General features: G+C 44.3%; 1 protein-coding gene across 1 annotated transcript in view; it reads left to right on the forward strand.

Annotated features, from left to right (window-relative positions):
• Nucleotides 1–22,288, forward strand: part of LOC142312912 (uncharacterized) — a 131,808-nt gene that overhangs the window by 51,244 nt on the left and 58,276 nt on the right. The window contains exon 9 of the mRNA XM_075351900.1: nucleotides 1,777–3,323. Within this exon, the coding sequence (XP_075208015.1) occupies nucleotides 1,777–3,323 (1,547 nt within the window). The remainder of the gene's footprint in view (nucleotides 1–1,776; nucleotides 3,324–22,288) is intronic.

Below are 22,288 nucleotides of genomic sequence, written 5' to 3' on the forward strand. Positions count from 1 at the left end.
CAAAAAAACGGGAAATAGCCCAATCAGGAAGGAGTTAAGATAAAGCCAAGATCTGATTCCCAGAATTTAATTTCTTCTGAAAGTTAATGAATCAAATCTTTTTATAGGGAACTAATTCTGCCTTTATAGAATTGATTTGAAAAATAATCCAAAGAGAAATGAATCTTCCCCCAAAACGAAAAGCTGGGGTGAAGAATGAATAGTTATGGATAGGCATCTATCAGACCCGTAATTGTGCAGTGAATATAGTTTATTTGAATAAAGACTCTTCCACACCAATTTATTAATTAAAAAGAAATCCTTGAAGCGCCACTTCTGGGGCAGCTGCGGACTGCTATTTTTAGGCTGGAAAGGACCAGGGACCAAGGACCATGGTCCTTCCCAGCCTGATAATACGAGACCCCAGCTGTCTGCTTTACCTTGGCTTGTTGTAAAAAACAGGGGAGACGCACACCATTTTTAAAGTTATTTAAATGAATAATTTAAAAAAATTATGTGGGGTCTCTATTTTTGAAAACCAGCCAAGCTTAAGTAGACATTTGATGGCTGCAGGCATCGTCCTCCTGCTGAAAAGCTTGTTGATTGGCTGTGCTGCATGCAGCCTTTCAACAAACTTTATTCAGCATCCAAACAGCACCTGAACTCTAACACAGACTTCTATGAAAAGTCCGTGTTTGAGTTCGAGCCCTGGACACTAGGTGTCTGGTACGAACCACTGAACTTTACAGTTCGAATTCGCTCATCCCTACAAACAACGAAAGAAATCAGAGTTCTTTAATCCACCTTGTATAACACATCCCTCTTTAATATCTGTGACTAATAATTCCCTTTCTTTTCCAACGTTGGACACAATCATAAGAAATGCAAGAGATTAGTATTATCCACAGTGAGAACATGGGAGCCAGGTAGCCCACCCATAGGATCTTTTCTAAATGTCACTCAAAATGTAGTTGTCAAAAAAAACAAAAAAAAAAGACAGAAATTATTACATAAAGGTCGGATATTTTACCTTCAGGAGCCTGAAAGATATTTTTGGTTAAGAATTTTACAAATGTCCATTATATAAGAATTTGTACTGGAGCTGCCATTGTTGAGTTTGAGAGGCCAGAAAATAAACAAGTGTAAATTAAGTCAACAATTTGCACTTTTGTTTTTTCCTTGTCTTCTTCCAACAGATGTACCTTTTTTTTTTTTTGCAACAAAGACATGTTAGCACTTGTTTCTTTCTGGTGCAAGTTGTACTTTTGAATGACACCATTCCTTTAACCATCTAATGTACTGTAAAAAAAAAAGTTGAATAAAAGTGGGATGAAATTGCGAAAAAATGCAGTTCTGTCATTGTGTTTTAGCATTTGCTTTTACAACATTCTTTTTGCAGTAAAATTGGCTGGATACATAATTGTTCACATCAGTCTGATTACGGCAATACTAAACATTGATGAAAAAAATTCTGAATATTGCAAACTTTTTTTTCTTTGAGTTGCCATTTTCTAACACTTATTTACCAATCAGGTAAGTTTTTATTGTTATCATTATGGCCTACATAAAAAAAAATGTACCTTATTCCTGTATTTGGGAGGCAGAACAAATAAACAGGGTTGAACATCATGCTCTACACGTTCCTACTCTGAGGTCTATTGTTACATTGTCACATTGTCAATTGTGTTTGTTTCAGTAAATACATTTATCTACATAACTTGCAATTTCTTTAGATATTTTCAAAATGTTATACAAATGTATTTATAAGAATATTTTATTCAAAAATATTATTCTTAGCAGGTGACTGTATCAGGAGATCAGAGGGACAACTGATATCTGCAATTTTTAAATCAGATGACTTTGCGATCACACAAGACATAACTGAAGAAGTAAATGCCATTACTCCTGATATCACATCATCCCCTCACAGCAAAGATATATCATCTGATCCTTTTAAACAGGTCCTGTCTTCTGATTCATCACAGACTGTTAAGCAAAATAAAAGTCACCCAATAGACATTAAAAATCAAACTGCTCTTAAAGCAAAGAAGCCATTTTCAAGTGCAGAACATAAAACATGTTTATCTCTCATAATGGCTTTTGCTACTCATAAAACAATTCACACAAAGAAGAAAAGATTTTCTTGTGCACAGTGTGGGAAATATTTTAGCCACAAATCAGAGCTTGTTAGACATGAGAGAGTTCACACAGGGGAGAAGCCATATTCATGTTCAGAATGTGGGAAATGTTTTAATCAGAAATCTACTTTAGTTCTCCATCAGAGAACTCACACAGGGGAGAAACCATATTCATGTTCAGAATGTGGGAAATGTTTTACAAGAAAATCAAATCTTGTTAAACATCAGATAACTCACACAGGGGAAAAGCACTTTTCATGTTCAGAATGTGGGAAATGTTTTGCAAGAAAATCATTTCTTGTTCAACATCAAAGAATTCACACAGGAGAGAAGCCCTTTTCATGCTCAGAATGTGGGAAATGTTTTAATGTAAAATCAACTTTAGTTATCCATCAGAAAATTCACACAGGGGAGAAACCATATTCATGTTCAGAATGTGGGAGATCTTTTGCAGATATATCAAATCTTGTTAGACACCAGAAACGTCACTCAGGAGAGAAGCCCTTTTCATGTTCTGAATGTGGTAAATGCTTTAATCAGAAATCAGATTTATTTACCCATCAGAGAACTCACTCAGGAGAGAAGCCTTTTTCATGTTCAGAATGTGGGAAATGTTTTGCCGACAATTCAACTTTTGTTAAACATCAGAGAATTCACACAGGGGAGAAGCTATATTCTTGTTCAGTATGTGGGAAATGTTTTTATCAGAAATCAGGTTTAGTTGTCCATCAGAGAACTCACACAGGGGAAAAACCATTTTCATGTTTAGATTGTGGGAAATGTTTTAATAAAAAATCGGGTTTAGTTGTCCATCAGAGAACTCACACAGGGGAAAAACCTTTTTTATGTTCAGATTGTGGGAAATGTTTTGTAGATAAATCACATCTTGTTAGACATCAGAAACTTCACTCCGGAGAAAAGTCATTTTCATGTTCTGAATGTGGGAAATGTTTTACTCAGAAATCAGATTTAGTTGTCCATCAGAGAACTCACACTGGGGAGAAACCTTTTTTATGTTCAGAATGTGGAAAATGTTTTGCAGATAAATCAAATCTTGTTAGACACCAGAGAATTCACATAGGGGAGAAGCCCTTTTCATGTTCTGAATGCAGTAAATGGTTTAATCAGAAATCAGATTTAGTTATCCATCAGAGAACTCACACAGAGGAGAAACCATATATTATTACAAACATGTACAAGAAAACATAACAGAGACAGTCATAGTAACGACAAATGAGTAAATGAGAAAGGAAAAGCAAGTTAGAACGTACATTAGAATTAAAATATATGCAGTTACTAATACACATCGGTTATCTAAAAACCAATACATTACCATAAATGTATCACATTATTTTATATTTATATATTCACTGTATGAATAAGGGTATTGCAACCCCCTCTACCTCGCTCATCACCAAAAAAATCTCAGTGATCTGCCATTCATTACAGTTTCTTTATACCCACAATGTCCATGTCTGAATCGATGTCTTTACCTTATGCATATTACACTAATAAACATGTTCATGTTTCAAGTTACTATTTACATCTACGATCCATTTCTTTTTTGTAGGAACAGCTAATGTGATCCTTTTTTTAAAGTTTCCATGCTAAGTGTAGGAGGTATTTCACCATTATTGGGAATATACATATTATTGAGTTTAAGGGGACTTTGATTTTAAATAGTTACTCAATTGTTTCAATATCCTGACCCCCACAAAAAATGTTTACACTTTATAGAATAAAAACAAGAAAGCCTGCGGAGACACCATCACGTGTTTCTCAACGCTGGCAGGAAACTAGCCAGGTCTTTCACCGGAAAGGAACAACCACGGGAAGGGCAGTCTCCAGTCAAGGAGACCACCTATGTCAAACATGGTATCCATCCACAGACAGCTGTTTTGGAGTATTTGCCCCTCTAGAATCACTGCGTTGAGAAACACGTGATGGTGTCTCCGCGGTGTTGGATGTTGATCTCCCTAAGGTCAACCATCCTTGCTTATGTAGTCTTCTACTAGGCATTGCTACCACTAGCCAGTTTCCTACTCCACACTGATGAGGGGCAAATACCCCGAAACAGCTGTCTGTGGATGGATACCATGTTTGGTATAGGTGGTCTCCTTGACTGGAGACTGCCCTTCCCGTGGTTGTTCCTTCCCGGTGAAAGACCTGGCTAGTTTCCTGCCAGCGTTGAGAAACACGTGATGGTGTCTCCGCAGGCTTTCTTGTTTTGAATATTTCCCAGGGGGCATTGCTCTAGAATCACTGCATTGAGAAACACGTGATGGTATCTCCGCGGTGTTGGATGTTGATCTCCCTAAGGTCAACCATCCTTGCTTAAGTACACTTTATAGAATAACAGTAACATATGATGGGTTTATAAGGGTCCCTTTTGTTATTATTATTTTTGTTTAATTATTTTTATTCGTTTAACAAATTTTTACAAAGCATCAAATAACACAATAAGAACCAGTACATACAATTCAATCCCATCCCCCAGCCCATCTCTACATGCAACTTAATATATCAATAATAAGCTAAAGAACTGGTGTGCATCCATGAAGAAGCAAAAGAAGATACCATGAAGTGTATTCGAACTGGGATCATAGCTAGTGATGGGCGACCCCGAACTGTAAAGTTTGGAGTCCGTACCGGGCACCTAGTGTGACTTCTCAGGGAAGTCCATGTTACTGTTAGGGTTCGGCCACCTGGATATATATTAGAAACATTTTTGAAAGAAAGAAAAATAGTGATTAAAACAAGATAATCATATTTGGCGAGTCTCCGGCTGACACACTGCTTCTCGGTCCGCTCATTAGCTCTCATGCATATTCATTGTTTTTCCAGCCCACCCTCTGTGACAGAGTCTGTGATTGGTTGCAGTCAGACTGCCAGCGTCCGTGATTGGTTGCGGAGTGTAAAGATAAATGCATAATTGTATTGTATTTTGATACCCAGAGCAAATAAAGCAGACAGCTACAGGCTGCAGCCCCCTGCTGTGCACGTTATTTGGCAGTGTATCAAAATACGATGGACCCCATGCAGTTTTTTTTTAATTATTTAAATTAATAATTAAAAACACCGATATCCGGTACCCCTAATGTTAATGCCCAGCCAAAATAAAGCAGACAGCTGGGGGTTGGTATTCTCAGGCTGGGGAGGCCCATGGTTATTGGCCCCCAACAGCCTAAAAATAGCAGCCTACAGCCGCTCCGGAATAGACGCATTCATTAGATTCTGGCACTTTACCCAGCTCATCCCAATTCCCCTGGAGTGGTGGCAATCAGGGTAATATAAGGGGTTAATGACAGCTAAGACTTGTAAAAAAAAATCACAGTTGTCATCAAGCCTGAGGTTAGTAATGGGGAGGGGTCTGAGACCCACCCATTACTAATCGTGTACATAAAAAAGAAATAATAAAACATCGAGAAAAATCCTTAATTTAAATAAAAAATACCCTTTTTCTCCAATTTATTACCCCCCAAAACACCCCTGCAGGTCTGATGTAATCCACACAAGGTTCTGCAATGATCCCAAGTCTGCTACATACTGAGGTCGCAGTGCGCAGTTACATTAGAAAACATGACAGCTCACTGCAGAATCCGGGGCACAGTGACTGAGCTGCAGCTGTGACATCACTGAGTTCCCCTGAGGTCACAGCTGGAGGTTCTTACGGTACCCCAGCTGTGACCTCAAGTAAACTGACCTCTGGTGAACTCAGTGACCTCACCTCATGTGAAGTCATAGGACTCAATGCCCGATTAGGCAATGTTTGCACATTGAGTATTTGGATGCAGACATTTCTGCACTAAATCTGCATCTCCTGGCTCCTGTTGTGCCTAAACAGGGTAAAACCCTTCGAATGACTACATTTTGGAAATACACTCCTTTGCAAATTCATCTACGAGTGTAGTGATGATTTTGTCTCTGAAAAAGCACCCATTTTGTCAAATGCAGTGAATGTTGCAAAATTAAAAATTGCAAATAAAGCCTTATTCTTCTGGAAACACACAGACTGTAAATTAAGTAGATCTTCTCAATACAACAATACCAAACATATGGACATTAACTGTGGTTAGGGCACATTGTGGTGCTCAGAAGGGAGGGGGACATTTTGGATTTGGGAGCATAGATTTTGCTGGATTTCTTATTGGGGGGAGCATTAGCGTTTTCCAAAGCCTTTGTGCTACCAGTAATGTGGAAAGCCCCCTATATTTCCATTAACAAATGAAAGACCTAAGTGCAGACAAGTTTTTTAGTAGGTTGAGTTGAATACTATTGGTGGCAAATTAGGGTGCAGAAGTTTGGATTTGGTCACATTTATCCTGTGCTGAGCACTTACATTAGGGTTTCCATCTACATCTACAAAATACGTAATTCAGGTGAAACCCCAGAAGGATCCATTCACTAACGAGGTAGCAGAGTTAATCCAGACTCCGTTTAGCCTCTGTTCAGCAGTGTCCCTTCTTTTCAAAGGAGCATAAAACTTATTGACCGCGCTATTATGTGTGACGCCCTGGCCTATCAAGTCATCACAGGGTATTGTGCAATCTGCCCTTCTGCATGATATCCACCTCCTCCTTGGTTACGGGTCCCTGATATTTGGTGTTGCTAAGAACAAGCTAATCAAAACCCTAGGAACACTCTGCACCACACCCACCAGACACACCAGTGGACAGCCTGAAGGGAATAGGGTTGCCCACTTAGGGGGTTGGTTAAGGGGAGGTCAGGAGACAGTTGAGTGGTGACTCTCGAGAGGAGAGGTCAGGAGCTGGGCTCCTTGAGACTACTAGGTGGCAGACGTTGGGCTGGCCCTGGACCCTGGTCGCAGGGGATCGTGACAAGGGGCACGGACTGTCGAGGAGGACAGCCGGCGGCCTTGTGCCATCACCGGGCAGGGGCCAGGGCACGACGGGTTACTAGCGCAACGGGTGGGATAGGACTTTCCCACTACATAGTCCAGAAAATACCAAGCGTGAACCCTGAGAGCAAGCTCACCCAGTTAGCCATACCGGTGAGCGGGACCCGTTTAGTTCTATGCTAAAAGGGATCAACTACAGAAAAGAGGTGCCAAGCTCACAGGCTAACAAGCAACACCAACGGGCACGGGATCCAGGCGTGCTCCCTCCCTGCTGCAGTGGCATCAAGAACTTTGGTTTACCACAGTTGTCAGTGTCAGCGTTATTGGACTGAGTGAGTACGCAATTAAACCTTACCGGCCCGACGGCACCTCCCCGACGCCATCACCGAGTCCCGGGGCATTCCCCCTACCCATGGATGGGTTAAACACCTGGCTGCCCACACCATCGCCAACGGGTACTCCCAATCGCAGCGGTGGTACTCCATCTTACCACGCACCACGGGTGGCGTCACGAATCTTTAACACCTTTCCCTGTAAATACCCCCCTTTAACCCGGGTGGCCACGCGACCCCGACCCCTCGGGTCCGGAGACCCCTCGAGCCACCGTGGATCCGGATCCGAGTGGTAGCGGCAGGCTGCCGACACGGGGGCGACACATATGCACATCTAAAAAGACATATAAAGATGGACACCGTCAGAACAAAGGCCAGACGGGAGTTCAAAGTGACTACATCTGCCTAATAATAGTGCATTTTCAGTTGGGAACTTTGTCTGAATCATGTTTTTCAGTGATTTACACATAATCCCCAATGTAAGAACTGATCATAGAGCGCAGGATAAATGTCTGCCTCGCCTCACTGCAATCCTTGGGAGGCAGAATGAACAAATCAACAGCAGTCTTAGAATTGGCTTTATTTATTTATGTATTTATTAAACCGTTCACCTTGCGGTAAAAATGTTAAGGCGGCTTTATACCTCACGTTAGGTCGGTGTCACACTTGCGAGTGTCTCGCGTTGCGTCACCCGTCACGGACTCACACTCTTCTGTCGGTTCGGTTGCATGCATCTCTATGCAGCTGAGACACTCCTGACCGGAGAGTGTGAGGCCGTGACGGGTGATGCAACGCGAAATTCGGGCGAGATACCCGCGAGGCACTCGCAAGTGTGACACCGGCCTTAGTACAATTACAGCAATACCAGGTTTATATAGTTTTTGGGTTTTTTTAGGTTTGGCGACTACTATCACATTTTTTACAAAAAAAGGTTTTTTGCTTCATTGTATTTTCAAGGATATAGTTTTTTTTATTTTTCTGCCAACAGAATCATGTGAGGGCTTATTTGTTGCAAGATGACTTGGAATTTCTATTGGTACCATTTTGGGTCACATAAAATTTTTGGTCATTCCAGCAATTCACAAATTGTTTTTTTTCATGCCATTCACCGTAAAAGAGAAAAGATATCTTTATTATTTGGGTCAGTACGATTACAGCAATACCACATTTAGGCTATGTGCGCATGCGGAGTATTAGGTGTAGAAATTTCTGCACCAAATCTGCATCTCCTGGCAGAAAAAAAACCGTATTTTTTTGCCGCAATTTTGGGTCATTTTTTACATGTTTTCTATGTGTTCTGGGATGGAATGACACTGCAAGACCACTGAAAGAATTAACATGCTGCAGATTTATTTCTGCACCATATCTGCAAGGGAAAAAAGCAACATGTGCACAAAACTTTGAGCTGTAGCTTTCTTTATTTTTTTCACTCACGAAGCTGAGTGGGGATTGTTTTCTGTGGAACAAGATTATGTTTTCAACAGTTCCATTTTTATCTACATATGACTTTTTGATCGCGTTTTAGTACACTTTTTTGGGGCTATGTGATGAAAAAAGACATTATTTTTGCTACATTTTTTATTTTTATTACGTTGTTCACTGAAGGGGTAAGTAGTGTGATAGTTTTATAGATCTGTTTCTTCCAGACACAGAGATAACAAATGTGTACTTTTTTTGTTTATTTTTCTTTGTACATAAATGTGTTTATTGGTACAATTTTTTTAGTTTTTTATTTTTTGATTTTGTTAACAATATCTTTACATTTTTTCACTTTTTACTTAGTTCCTAAAAGGGACATTAACTTTTACAACTCTGATAGCTGGTAAAATGTATTGTCACACAAATGTATGGCAATGCATTATACTTGCCAGTGTGATGCTGACAGAATGGCATGGTCTAACAGGCCAACGTAGCCAGGTAATCTGGAGGTTGAATAGAAGAAAAAAAAATAATCTAGCTTCCAGAATAATATAAAATCTTGTGCAAGCTTTATTTTGAAATAGGCTTGACAAAGAATGCAGGTAGCGTTTGAAACGCGTTGCCGCACATGGGCTCACTATTTTGTCCTTGTAATGATAAGTATTTTTTACGTCCTTCAAAATAAAGCTTGTACAAGATTTTATATTATTACGGAAGCTGGATTATTTTTTTCTTCTATTGGATCCCTGCACTACCAGAGTGATATCCCTGCATGCCGGACCTTGCCACAGCTGAGCTGGATCACCCTTTTTCCCTTTTAATCCAGAAGACATTAGAGAGCACCCCTTAAATTTAATTTCCATTTTAGCCCACATGGGGACTTATTCTCTGAGTCTCATATATAAGCTTCTCAAGCCTTCGAACTCTTCGCCAAGCCCGGGGAAATGGGTATCTCAGTTTTCTGACTGTTCAGTAAAGGACCTGTTGGAGGCCATGCTACGTATTATGTCCACGTTACCATACGATAGTTGCAAAACCATGGCGCTCACGATTTTTCATAAAGCATACAGTTCTCCGGCAGTTAAATCTAGGATGTCCCCCTCTAGTAACTACCCTTGCCTTAAATGTATGCATTTCGTGGCTGACATTTTCCACTGTCTCTGAGATTGCCCGAGAATACGGAAGGCCTGGCATGCACTCACAACACCTTACTAATACCTTTGATCTTTCTATTTGTCTGTCCCGAGTGGGCTCTCATCAATATATTCCCATAAGACTAGCTGGTTAGGCTTCCTGCCCATCTACGCCGCACTTTATTCATCTGTGCAGCGGACACCCCTAAAAGTATCTTACACCTCTGGGTGCAGGACGCAATCCCTACTCTTAGGCCGGTGTCCCACTTGCGATTACCGCACTTATATCTCACGCGAGTTTCACGGTGCATCACCCGTGACGGACTCACACTCTGCTCACAGGATCGGGTCGATTGTATGCATCTCTAGGCAGCCGACCCGATCCTGTGAGCAGCGTATGAGTCAGTGACAGGTGATGCACTGTGAAACTCGCACGAGATATACGCACCGTAATCGCAAGTGGGACACCGGCCTTAGTTTGATTACAAAGGTGGCCTACCTCTTTAAAATGGACTGGATAGAGTTCTTACTTAAAGAAAATCTCACCACCCGCTTTTTTCTTACATGGGCTTCTTTTATTAATGCCCAATCACTGTCCACGCACTAAGCGGTGAACGACTGTTTCTAATTTACAGATTGGTACATAAGGGAGCAAATTGCTGGCAGAGTTCCTGTTAGGCTTGTGTAATGTGTTGTTACAAGGTTTTTCTATGCGTGTCCTAGAGAGGGGGGAGGGGGAAGGCCTTTGTGGAGGGGTTCTGGGAAGTTCTCCCAGTTTACGAAATTTGCCAATTTGCCGTCTAATCTCCCTTTTTTATTTTACTATTGACAAACTGTATTTCCTTTTGTCTTCTGTTTATTTTATCCCGGATATGTATGTCTATCTTGCCTTTCTTTCAATAAAGACGGTTAAAAAAAATTAATAAAACACATCATCAAATAAGGGGGAAAAGGCATAAAAATGCAGCACCAAATGCAATAACTAGAGAAAATGGTCATTGTGTAGTCTGGTACAGACACCAGGATTTCTACAACGTGTGAACATGGCGCTATAGGCACAAAAAAAAGCAACATGTCATATAGCGAAGCTACACAAATATGAGAAAGATCTGGTTGATACAACTATGAATAAGTGAATGAACAAAAAACAATACATAGGTCCCAGCTAGGGATGAGCAAAACGCACAGATTATGTCGCACCAGCCCTGGATTATCAAAAGCTGCGCTGGAGACACCGGAAGGTGAGAGAGTCACTGTCTCCTGTCCAGCAGCCGGGGACCACTGATCTGAACTGGAGTCCTGTGAATCAATCCGCTCATCTCTAGTCCCAATCGACCTAGATACAGTGAGACAGTTCTGGATTTGGGTCTTACGCCCTGCAGTCCTGGATGTCTGCTGAATGTCCCTCACTGTCACCGCCCCTCTGACATCTTCTCTTGCTGGCAAAGAAAAAATGGCAAATGGATGTGGCTAGGGGCATGGTCAAAAATTGCAAGCTGCATAGTTTAGCCCTGGGCTCAGTTGCGCACTTTGTACATGTGGGGCTCCACTTCACACACACACGGCTCCACTCCGTACACACACGGCTCCGCTCCGTACACACACGGCTCCGCTCCGTACACACACGGCTCCGCTCCGTACACACACGGCTCCGCTCCGTACACACACGGCTCCGCTCCGTACGTCTCATACACACACGGCTCCGCTCCGTACGCCTCGTACACACCTGGCTCCGCTCCGTACACCTCGTACACACAGACGGCTCTGCTCCGAACACGTCGTACACACACGGCTCTGCTCCGTACACCTCGTACACACACGGCTCCGCTCCGTACACCTCGTGCACACACGGCTCTGCTCTATACACCTCGTACACACACGGCTCTGCTCCGTACACCTCGTACACACACGGCTCTGCTACACCCACACTGTAAACCCCTCCTGACCCCACACATAACCTTCCCCTCATCCAGCACCATGACACCCAGCACAGCAGAGTCCTGCATACACTGAGGAGCTGATCATGTGACTCCTGACTCCTCCCCTCCATGTGACATCATCACAGGTCCTGTAAACAGAACAGCCATACACAAAAGTGCATCTCAATAAATTAGAATATCATCAAAAAGTTCATTTATTTCAGTAATTCATTACAAAAAAGTCAAACACACATAGAGTAATTACACACAGAGAGATCTATTCCTATTTATTATATAGAGTCATTACACACAGAGAGATCTATTCCTATATATTATATAGTCATTACACACAGAGGGATCTATTCCTATATATTATATAGAGTCATTACACACAGAGAGATCTATTCCTATATATTATATAGAGTCATTACACACAGAGGGATGTATTCCTATATATTATATAGAGTCATTACACACAGAGAGATCTATTCCTATATATTATATAGTCATTACACACAGAGGGATCTATTCCTATATATTATATAGAGTCATTACACACAGAGAGATCTATTCCTATATATTATATAGTCATTACACACAGAGGGATCTATTCCTATATATTATATAGAGTCATTACACACAGAGGGATGTATTCCTATATATTATATAGAGTCATTACACACAGAGAGATCTATTCCTATATATTATATAGTCATTACACACAGAGGGATCTATTCCTATATATTATATAGAGTCATTACACACAGAGAGATCTATTCCTATATATTATATAGAGTCATTACACACAGAGGGATCTATTCCTATATATTATATAGAGTCACAGCTCACAGCTGATGTCCCGACTCCTCCCCTCAGTGCAGTGAATAAATTAAGTGATGTCCAGGCTCCTCCCCTCAGTGCATAAATTAAATTTTCGTGGTGGCCGGGACTCGAACCCTTGGAACTGTGAAGTTCATTGTTTCAAAAGCAGCAGCTCTACCACTGAGCTACTGCCTGTATTGAAGTCCATAGGAAGATTTTGTTATCTTGACCTCTATACTGCAGGTGACACACCAGAAGCAGATTATTCAGCTGCAAAGATTGATGGAGGGATTAATGGAGGGATGAATGATGGAGGGATAAATGGAGGGACGAATGATGGAGGGATAACTGGAGGGATGAATGATGGCTAGATGAATGATGGAGGGATGAATGATGGAGGGATAAATGATGGAGGGATAAATGATGGAGGGATGAATGGAGGGAGGGATAAATGACGGAGGGATAAATGATGGAGGGATGAATGATGGAGGGATAAATGATGGAGGGATGAATGATGGAGGGATGAATGATGGAGGGATAAATGGAGGGATGAATGATGGAGGGATGAATGATGGAGGGATGAATGATGGAGGGATAAATGGAGGGATAAATGGAGGGATGAATGATGGAGGGATAAATGATGGAGGGATAAATGATGGAGGGATAAATGATTGAGGGATGAATGGAGGGAGGGATAAATGATGGAGGGATAAATGATGGAGGGATAAATGAGGGAGGGATAAATGATGGAGGGATGAATGATGGAGGGATGAATGATGGAGGGATGAATGATGGAGGGATGAATGATGGAGGGATAAATAGAGAGATGAATGATGGAGGGATAAATGATGGAGGGATAAATGGAGAGATGAATGATGGAGGGATAAATGATGGAGGGATGAATGGAGGGAGGGATAAATGGAGGGATAAATGATGGAGGGATAAATGATGGAGGGATAAATGAGGGAGGGATAAATGATGGAGGGATGAATGATGGAGGGATGAATGATGGAGGGATAAATGATGGAGGGATGAATGATGGAGGGATGAATGGAGGGATGAATGATGGAGGGATAAATGGAGGGATGAATGATGGAGGGATAAATAGGGGGAAGGGATAAATGGAGGGAGGGATAAATGGAGGGATGAATAATGGAGGGATGAATGATGCAGGGATGAATGATGGAGGGATGAATGATGGGATGATAGATAGATAGATATATACTGTATCTCAATGTAGGTGAAGGAAAGAGTCAGATTCATTTGTTCCCATAAAACTACTATAAAGAAATGAGGAAAAAAATACAAATACAATTTTTTTTTTTTATCTTCACCAGCTTGGATTCAAACCAGCAACGTTCAAAACTTGTGTCCAGCAGCCTCCTAGCCTTTCTAGCTGCTCTTAGCTGTTGAGCCACTAGGATTGGTGATGTCAGAGGGAGGATTTTACATAAATGAACCTACAATGCAGCCTCTTACACAGCAGATTACACAGGACACAGCTCCATTGTACACAGCAGCGTCTCTATCTCCTGTGTTCTAGAGACAGCGGAAAAGAGGATTTTTTTTCTTCTTCTAATAAAATTACTAAAAATAATAAAAAAAAATAGAATAATGTAATTTTATTACACTTTTTTATAAAATAATAAACATCACAAATCAGCAAATAACATGGACATATTTGGTGTCCCTGTAATCGTAATGACCTGAACAACACAGCGATCAGGTTATTTATGGGGATCGGTAAATGGCGGGAAAAAAATGGCGTAATTTATTATTTTTCTTTATTAAAACCCATAAAAAATGTAATAAAAATGTATCACTGAGGCCATGTTTACACGCAGCGTAAATGCTGCGTTTTTTCTGCAGGTGTCCGCACGCCGAGCGCAATAACAATCTCCTCTGATTATTGCGTGTTTGCGGTATTTTTTATGCATTGTCCCTTTATTTGATACATGTTTGTTGCAGATGTGAATCCTGAAGCTTATAAAGAAAGAAACACCAAATCCGCACAGTTCAGCGGCGTCTTTCCACGCACCAGGGGCGGAGATTTCAGGACGTCTCATCCACTTTGCTTGGACATTTAGTCTGTGTTCACATGTAGTGTAAATGCTGCATTTTTTTCTGCTGGTTTTTGCACATTTATTCTCCTGTGTTTAATTGTCCAAGTAAAGTGGATGTGATTCCATGAAAAGACGCCGCTGAATTCTGCGGTTTTCGGGGGGTTTCTCTGGAGGTTTCTATGTGGAGCTTAAAAAATGCAGGAAAAAGCTTCTCAGTACAATAAAAACACTTAAAAACGCAGATTCACATTTGAACCAAAAGTGCATTAAACAATGGAGAAAAGGCAGAAAAAATGCAGCAAAAATGGAAAAAAAACAGAGAAGATAGTTATTGTGTAGTTTGGTGCAGAAACAAAAAGAAACAGAATTTATGCAATGTGTGAACACGGATTTATAGGCACAAATAAGCAACATGTCATATAGTGACACATAGAAATATAAAAAAAATTCTGACTGCTATGACTATGAATGAACAGTCCGGGACATCTGCTGAATGACCCTTACTTCCAAATGGGTGTGGCTAGGGGCGTGGTCAAAATTTGCCGCGGCGCGCTGTGCGTGCCGCATACTTTGTCCCTCTTTCCTTTCTTGAAAAGTTGGGAGGTATGGGATCTATTCCTATACAGTATATTATATAGAGTCATTACACACAGAGTGATCTATTTCAAGTGTTTATTTCTGTAAATATTCATGATTTTGGCTACAGACAATGAAAACCCAAAAGTCATTATCTTAGAAAAATAGATTATTATATAAGACCAACTGAAAAAATGATTTTACACTCAGAAATGTTGGCGCCTACTGAAAAGTATTTACAGTAAATGCACTCAATACTTGGTCGGGGCTCCTATTGCATGAATTACTGCATCAATGCGGCGTGGCATGGAGAAGATCAGCCTGTGACACTGCTGAGAGGTTATGGAAGCCCAGGTTGCTTTGATAGCACAGTGATACTGTGGTTATTAAACCAGGTATTGGAACTTTTGGCAATGTGGACATGTGCCAAGTGTGATGCCCCTGACCTTATCAGGATGTCACAGGGAACTGCACTCCTTTCTCTCATAGTGCAGAACTCATCCTCCATAGTTCTGGGATCCTAACTCTGGTATTGTTCCCATCAGCACTAAAATCCTAACCACACCTCACACTGTGAAGCCCCGCTAGTATGTGTCGGTGCAGTACCTTCAGGGACTCCACGTGGATGGAACAGTCTGGTCACAGGTAGGGAACCTTCTTTTAGGATTGTCGTGACGCCACTCTCAGTATTGCGGTCAGCGGGGACCGCCACTGCAGATTAAGGGATGCCTGGGGCTGATGGTGGGTGCAGTCAGTATATTAGCCCCCTGAGAGTGAGGCAAGCCCCAGGCCCCGGTGTATGTGTGTGGGACCACAGGTCGCAGAATGACTCAAACACAGTCCAAGAAGTCTTTCAACGTGTTTACTCACTGTTTGGAGGTCACTGTGAGATGCCCGGGCGACACTGTGATAACCAGGTTGAACCAGGAATTCCAGGAGGCCGTTCTGAGGGTAGCTGTCCACTCGCCTTCCTTGCACTCTTTCTGTTTTAGGAGGATCCTTTGCTTGAAGCGTGGTATGACCCCTCCAGGGAAGCTGTTACCACCCTGCTCCCCTCTCTCTGGCTCGTCTGCCGGCAGCGTGGCCTTGGTGGGATGGCTTCTGGCCCTGTCCCCTTATGGGCCTGGTGATTGCTGCTTGGCTCAGGCTCTGTGTAGTCGTGGTGAGGGCATGAAGTACCCCCTCCACCTGTAGGTTAAGCAGCTCTGGATGATCTGCTGCCTGTACTGGGGATCTAGTTCCCCTTGTGTGCTCGGATACCGGGATCTCCGTACTCAGCCACCCTTCTCTCTGGATGATTTTCAGGCCGACCCACGGTACTCCTTTCTCCCCCGCTTTCAGCTACTGCACTCCTCAGGACCTGTCTCACACTCTAGAGCTCCTCTGCCCCTTCCACACACTTCAACTCCTTCCTCTCGACTCCCCTCTTCCTCTCTCTCTGCCCTGCTTCCTAGCAACCAGCCCCTGAACACACCCCCAGCTGGGAATTGAAAGTTAACTCCTTCTGGCTACTCAAGGGTCCCCTCTGGTGATGTGGGAGGCCTGATCACTATATGTTTGTGTGTGCACCTCATCCTGGCCTTTGGAGATTACCTGGAAGCATTGCTCCCGCATGGGTGCAATACTCTGTGGTGCCTGACCAGGTCAGGGGCGCCACATTCCCCCTTAGTTATCATCAGCACGTCCTCGGGCTGCAAAGACAAGAGATAGAAAAAAGGTAAATACAAACTTTTCCCACACAGGGGCAATTATTTACATTTAAACATACCAGGTACCATTCCACCACCAACCACCCACATGTCCGAACCCCACCCAAAAACCTCCAGGAGGTAGGTCGCCGGTCCTTTTGGTGACCAGGGCTGGGCCATCACATTCCCCAGACCTTTCCTCCAATCTTCCTCTCCTGAGGAGAGTGGTGTAAGGTAGGCCCCATAAACAGGCGTACCCGCTTCCGAGTGTTGGAGGGCAGGCCCCATAAACAGGCGTGCCCCCTTGTTGGTGCAGAGCCATGCCCCTCAACAGGCAGACTCTGTGGTTGATACCAAGGAGGTAACTTTTTTACAATGCAAAAGTTTGTGGTTAAATCCAGTTCATAACCAGTGGTCTAACATTTTAAGGAGGTCTCACAATAGTCCTTGTGGGCACATTTCGCTTAAACGTTACCTAACTGTAAACAGGTTAAACATTACATTTCATACAGTCACTTTGAACTAAACTGTACTTTCTCTATAGCGTAATGGGAGCTGACCAAAGTTGCTGCGGGTTGATCTACGCAGTACTATACTGTCATCTGTCTGAGGTTGTGTCCTCCCACCCGATGTATGTGTCTCAATGTGAATAATTGGTGTGCTAGGTATTGATGCCAGTGCATGGTCTTCTGCTTCAGCTACATTTGGCTCTTCCAGGTTCTGAACAGGTTCTTCTGGGTCTCTTACTTCTCCAGATTGAGGGAATGTAATAACCGGAATAACTACTGCTCCATTGTATTGAGGCCAACTTGCTGGGAAATCTCCAAGTACAGTATGGATCATCTTTTCTTTTGGTTCTTGAACTGGCAAAGGGTTGGGAATTTCTTCAGGGGTTCTTAGTTGTTCAGGACATTTCTTTAGGCGATCTCTAGAAACGACAGCTGTTGTTTTTCCTCCATCCTTGCTGATACGGCATGTCTTTTCATTGCTAAGCGTCGATGGTAACACAGTATAGGGTTCTTCTTCCCAGTGATTGTCAAGTTTATGATGTCTTCTCTTTCTCTTGAGAACTATATCTCCTGGCATCAAAGGAACAGCAGGTGCTTTTCGATTGTAGGCCTTTTCTTGTTTCTCACGCTGCTGAGTCAGGCTTCGCTCCACACACTCTTGTACTTTCTTGTATTGGGCTTGGCGGTTGGAATCCCAATCAGCACCTTGTAGATGGTCTTCAGGGGTCTCAACTCCCATTTCCAGATCTACTGGCAATCTCCCTGGTCTGGCCCTCATCAGGTATGCCGGTGTGCAGTTCGTGGAACTCACAGGGATGTTGTTATACATGTCCACTAGATCGGGCAGTTTTTCCGGCCACTGACTTCGTTCTTCTAGTGGGAGCGTCTTCAGAAGGTCGAGAATGATGTGGTTCATCTTCTCACACATGCCATTGGTCTGAGGATGGTAAGGTGTGGTACGGATCTTCTTGCAGCCGTAAAGGTTACAAAACTCCTTAAACACTTCAGCTTCAAAGGCTGGTCCTTGGTCAGTGAGCACTTGGTCTGGATAGCCATGTGGTCGACAGAAATGTGTCTGGAACGCTTTGGCTGCAGTCTGACCGGTCAAGTCCTTGACTGGTACTACCACCAGGAATCTGGAGTAGTGGTCAACCATAGTGAGAGCGTAGTTGTAGCCTTGTCTGCTGGGTGCCAACTTTACATGGTCCAGGGCCACGATCTCAAGGGGCCGTTTAGTTTGGATTGGCTGGAGTGGTGCTCTCTGGCTGGGCTGGTCTTTTCTTCTAAGATTGCAGGGCCCGCAGTTTCGACACCACTTCTCTAGGGCAGATCTCATGCCCACCCAGTAGAATCTTACTTTAAGTAGGGCCTCCAGTTTCTTCCAACCAAAGTGGCCTGCACCATTGTGATAGGCTTCTAGCACCATCCTCGTATCCTTCTGTGGTACAATCACTTGCCACACCTTCTCATGCGTCCTCGGGTCAATGATGCTCCTGTAAAGTTTGTCTTGATAGATGAATAATCGACCCCTCTCCTTCCATAGGTACTGTGCCTCAGGTGGGGCTCCTTTGTCAAGGCTGGCGCCCGGCTGGCTGATCAGTTTCTTTACCAAGCCTACCGCTGGATCATTTTCCTGGGTCTCCTTCCAGTTGTAGTGAGGTAGTGGGTTCAGGGTCACCTCTTGGCGGTTGGCACGCGACTGCCGACACTGTTTTGCTCCATGGCGATGGAACGCTGGCAGCTCAATCTCTTCAAGATCATCTTCATCTTCACCCTCGTCTGCTAGGTGAGGCATCCTGGACAGAGCATCTGCGTTGCCGTTCTTGCGGCCAGCTCGATACTTGACAGTAAAGTCATAATTCGCCAGTCGGGCTACCCAACGCTGCTCCATGGCACCCAATTTAGCAGTATCCAAGTGGGTCAGGGGGTTGTTGTCCGTGAAGACAGTGAATTTGGTGGCTGCCAGGTAGTGCTTGAACCGCTCTGTGATAGCCCATACCATGGCCAGGAACTCTAGCTTGAATGAGCTATAATTCTCTGGGTTTCTTTCAGTAGGCCTGAGCTTCCTGCTGGCGTAAGCAATCACACGCTCTTTGCCTCCCTGCACCTGTGAAAGCACTGCTCCCAGTCCCACATTACTGGCATCGGTGTACAGTACGAATGGCAGACCGTAGTCAGGGTAGGCTAGGATCTCTTCACCCGTCAAGGCCCCTTTCATTTGTCTGAAGGAGTGTTCTTCTGCTTCTCCCCAGTGAAATGGCGGGCCGGAGATCTTTCCTCTCTTCTTTGGGTGGCCTACCAGGAGCTCTTGCAAAGGCGCTGCCATTTTCGTGTAGCCCTTGATGAACCTTCTGTAGTAGCCTACCAAGCCAAGGAACTGACGTACCTCCCGGACGGTAGTAGGTGTGGGCCATTCCTGGATGACTGTGACCTTCTCTGGGTCCGGTGCTACTCCTTCTGCACTGACCACGTGACCTAGGTACTGGACCTTTGGCTTCAGTAAATGGCACTTGGATGGTTTCAGCTTCATTCCATATCGGGATAGCGCTTCAAAGACTTCAGCCAGGTGTTTCAGGTGGTCCTCGTAGGTCTTGGAGTACACGATGACATCATCCAGGTATAGCAGGACGGTTTCAAAGTTGAGGTGCCCTAGGCAGCATTCCATAAGCCTCTGGAAGGTCCCGGGGGCATTGCAGAGTCCAAATGGCATGCTGTTGAACTCACAGAGGCCCATTGGGGTGGTGAAGGCCGTCTTCTCCCGATCTTCTTCTGCTACAGATACTTGCCAGTAGCCACTAGTAAGATCTAGGGTAGAAAAGTAGTTAGAGGCTTTCAAGGCAGCGAGGGATTCCTCTATCCTTGGCAAAGGGTAGGCATCCTTGTGTGTTATCTGATTTATCCGTCTGTAATCCACACACATCCTCATCGTGCCATCCTTCTTTCTTACCAGGACCAGGGGAGCCGCCCAGGGGCTACAACTGTCCCTTATGACGCCTGCCTCCTTCATGTCCTTCAGCATGTCCTTTGTGCGCTGGTAATGGGCTGGTGGAATAGGCCTATGTCTTTCCTTAATGGGAGGATGACTGCCTGTGGGTATGTGATGTTGCACCCCTTTGATCCTACCAAAGTCTAGTGGGTTCTTACTAAAGACCTGCTCGTATTCCTGCACGACCCTGTAAACCCCATGTTTCTGGTAGTCGGGTGTAGAGTCAGTCCCCACGTGTAGTTTCTGGCACCAATCCTCTAACTGCTTTTGGGAGGTCTCGCCCTCTTTTGAGTCAGCTTGTGTCAGGGGACCTACAGGTGTTATGGCGTCATCTGAGCATGTAAACAGTTTGGCTATGGTAGCGTACCTTGGTAGTCTGGCTTCCTCCTCCCCACAGTTCAACACTCGTACAGGCACTCGTCCCTTGTGTACATCAACTACCCCCCTGGCTGTCAGAATCGTGGGCCAGTGGTCTGAATGAGTGGGCTCTAGTACAGCCTGGTAATCTTGTCCTCTGAGACCTACCGCTGCTCTACACCACATCATCATTTCACTCCGTGGGGGTATCACAATGGGGTTTGCATCCATCACCCGTACACTACCAATCTCACCGCCAGTCTGTTTTACCTGTTGCTTCCTCAGAATGATTCGGATCTCCTTTTGCAAGGCTCTTTGCGACCTGCCCTCAGCACCCTCAACAATCTGGTGAAGCAACAACAACACTTCCTCTAAGCAATTTTCTATGACATTAGTGCCTAAAATCATTTGCGGGTTCCTTTCTCTAATATCAGTGTCCACAACAATCAGTCCTTGTCCCTTCATTTCCTGCCTTCCCACCTTTATGGTTACCTCTTTGACCCCGATCTGGTCTATAGGTTGTCCGTTGGCAGCATAGATGGTGAGGGAGGGGTCCGGTGGTCGGAGATCGTCGTCCGACCAAAACCTCCGATAAAGGACATACGGGATCGTGGTGACCTGAGAGCCGGTGTCCAATAACGCCGGGGTAGGGATCCCGTCCAGGACGATGGACAGGACAGGACGTCCACCCACGTACTGATCACAGCAGCGACTTGGGCCTGATCTTCTTAATCCTGAGGACTGGCCCCCGGCCCCAGGTTTGGCTCGTTTAAAGGACAGGCCCTTGCATAGTGTCCTGCCTCCTGGCAACGACGACAGATGGGTTGTCCAGATGAGTCATAGCGATCACTGCTCCTGCCTCGGGTTGGGGGACCTCTTCTCCTCCGCATCCAAGGGACGTCCTCTGGGTTGTCAGCTAGCAGGATCCGATGAGGGACTTTGGTCTCTGAGGGCAACTGCATTGCTTTCAGGATTTGTGCGACGTCCTTAGTGAGCTGTTGCACCTGGGAGGATAGTGTATTTATGGTCTCTGCTGGCGTGTTGAGTCCTTTTGCAGTTACCAGGGCCTGCGAGGAGGATTCCGCTCCTGCAGCCGTGGAACTGGCAGGCCATGCTGGTGCGACGGGGTCTGTGTCCACAGGAGGTTGGAGTGCTTTCACTGCCCTGTCTTTCAGAATGGCAAAGTCCACGTCAGGGTGTTCCAGGGACCACAGCTTCATCTGCTTCCCATCCTCAGGAGAGCGCAGGCCCCGCAAGAATTGTTCCTTCATCATCCGGTTTCCTTCCTGATCACTGACAGGGTCCACCAGCTTGAGAGCCCGTAGTGCAGCCTGCAGCCTGAGGGCATAGGCTCTTATGCTATCTTGGGGCTTCTGCCGGCAGTTATAGAAGTCCGTCCTCAGCTCTCCCTCGGTGCGGTGTTCAAAAGCAGCTGCTAGTTTGGCAAAGATGGTCTCAACAGAGCTCCGGTCATCATTGGTCCAGGACTCAGCTTCCAATTCTGCTGCC

The sequence above is a fragment of the Anomaloglossus baeobatrachus genome, chromosome 5 (genome assembly GCF_048569485.1).
Source record: "Anomaloglossus baeobatrachus isolate aAnoBae1 chromosome 5, aAnoBae1.hap1, whole genome shotgun sequence".
NCBI classification, from domain to species: Eukaryota; Metazoa; Chordata; class Amphibia; order Anura; family Aromobatidae; genus Anomaloglossus; species Anomaloglossus baeobatrachus.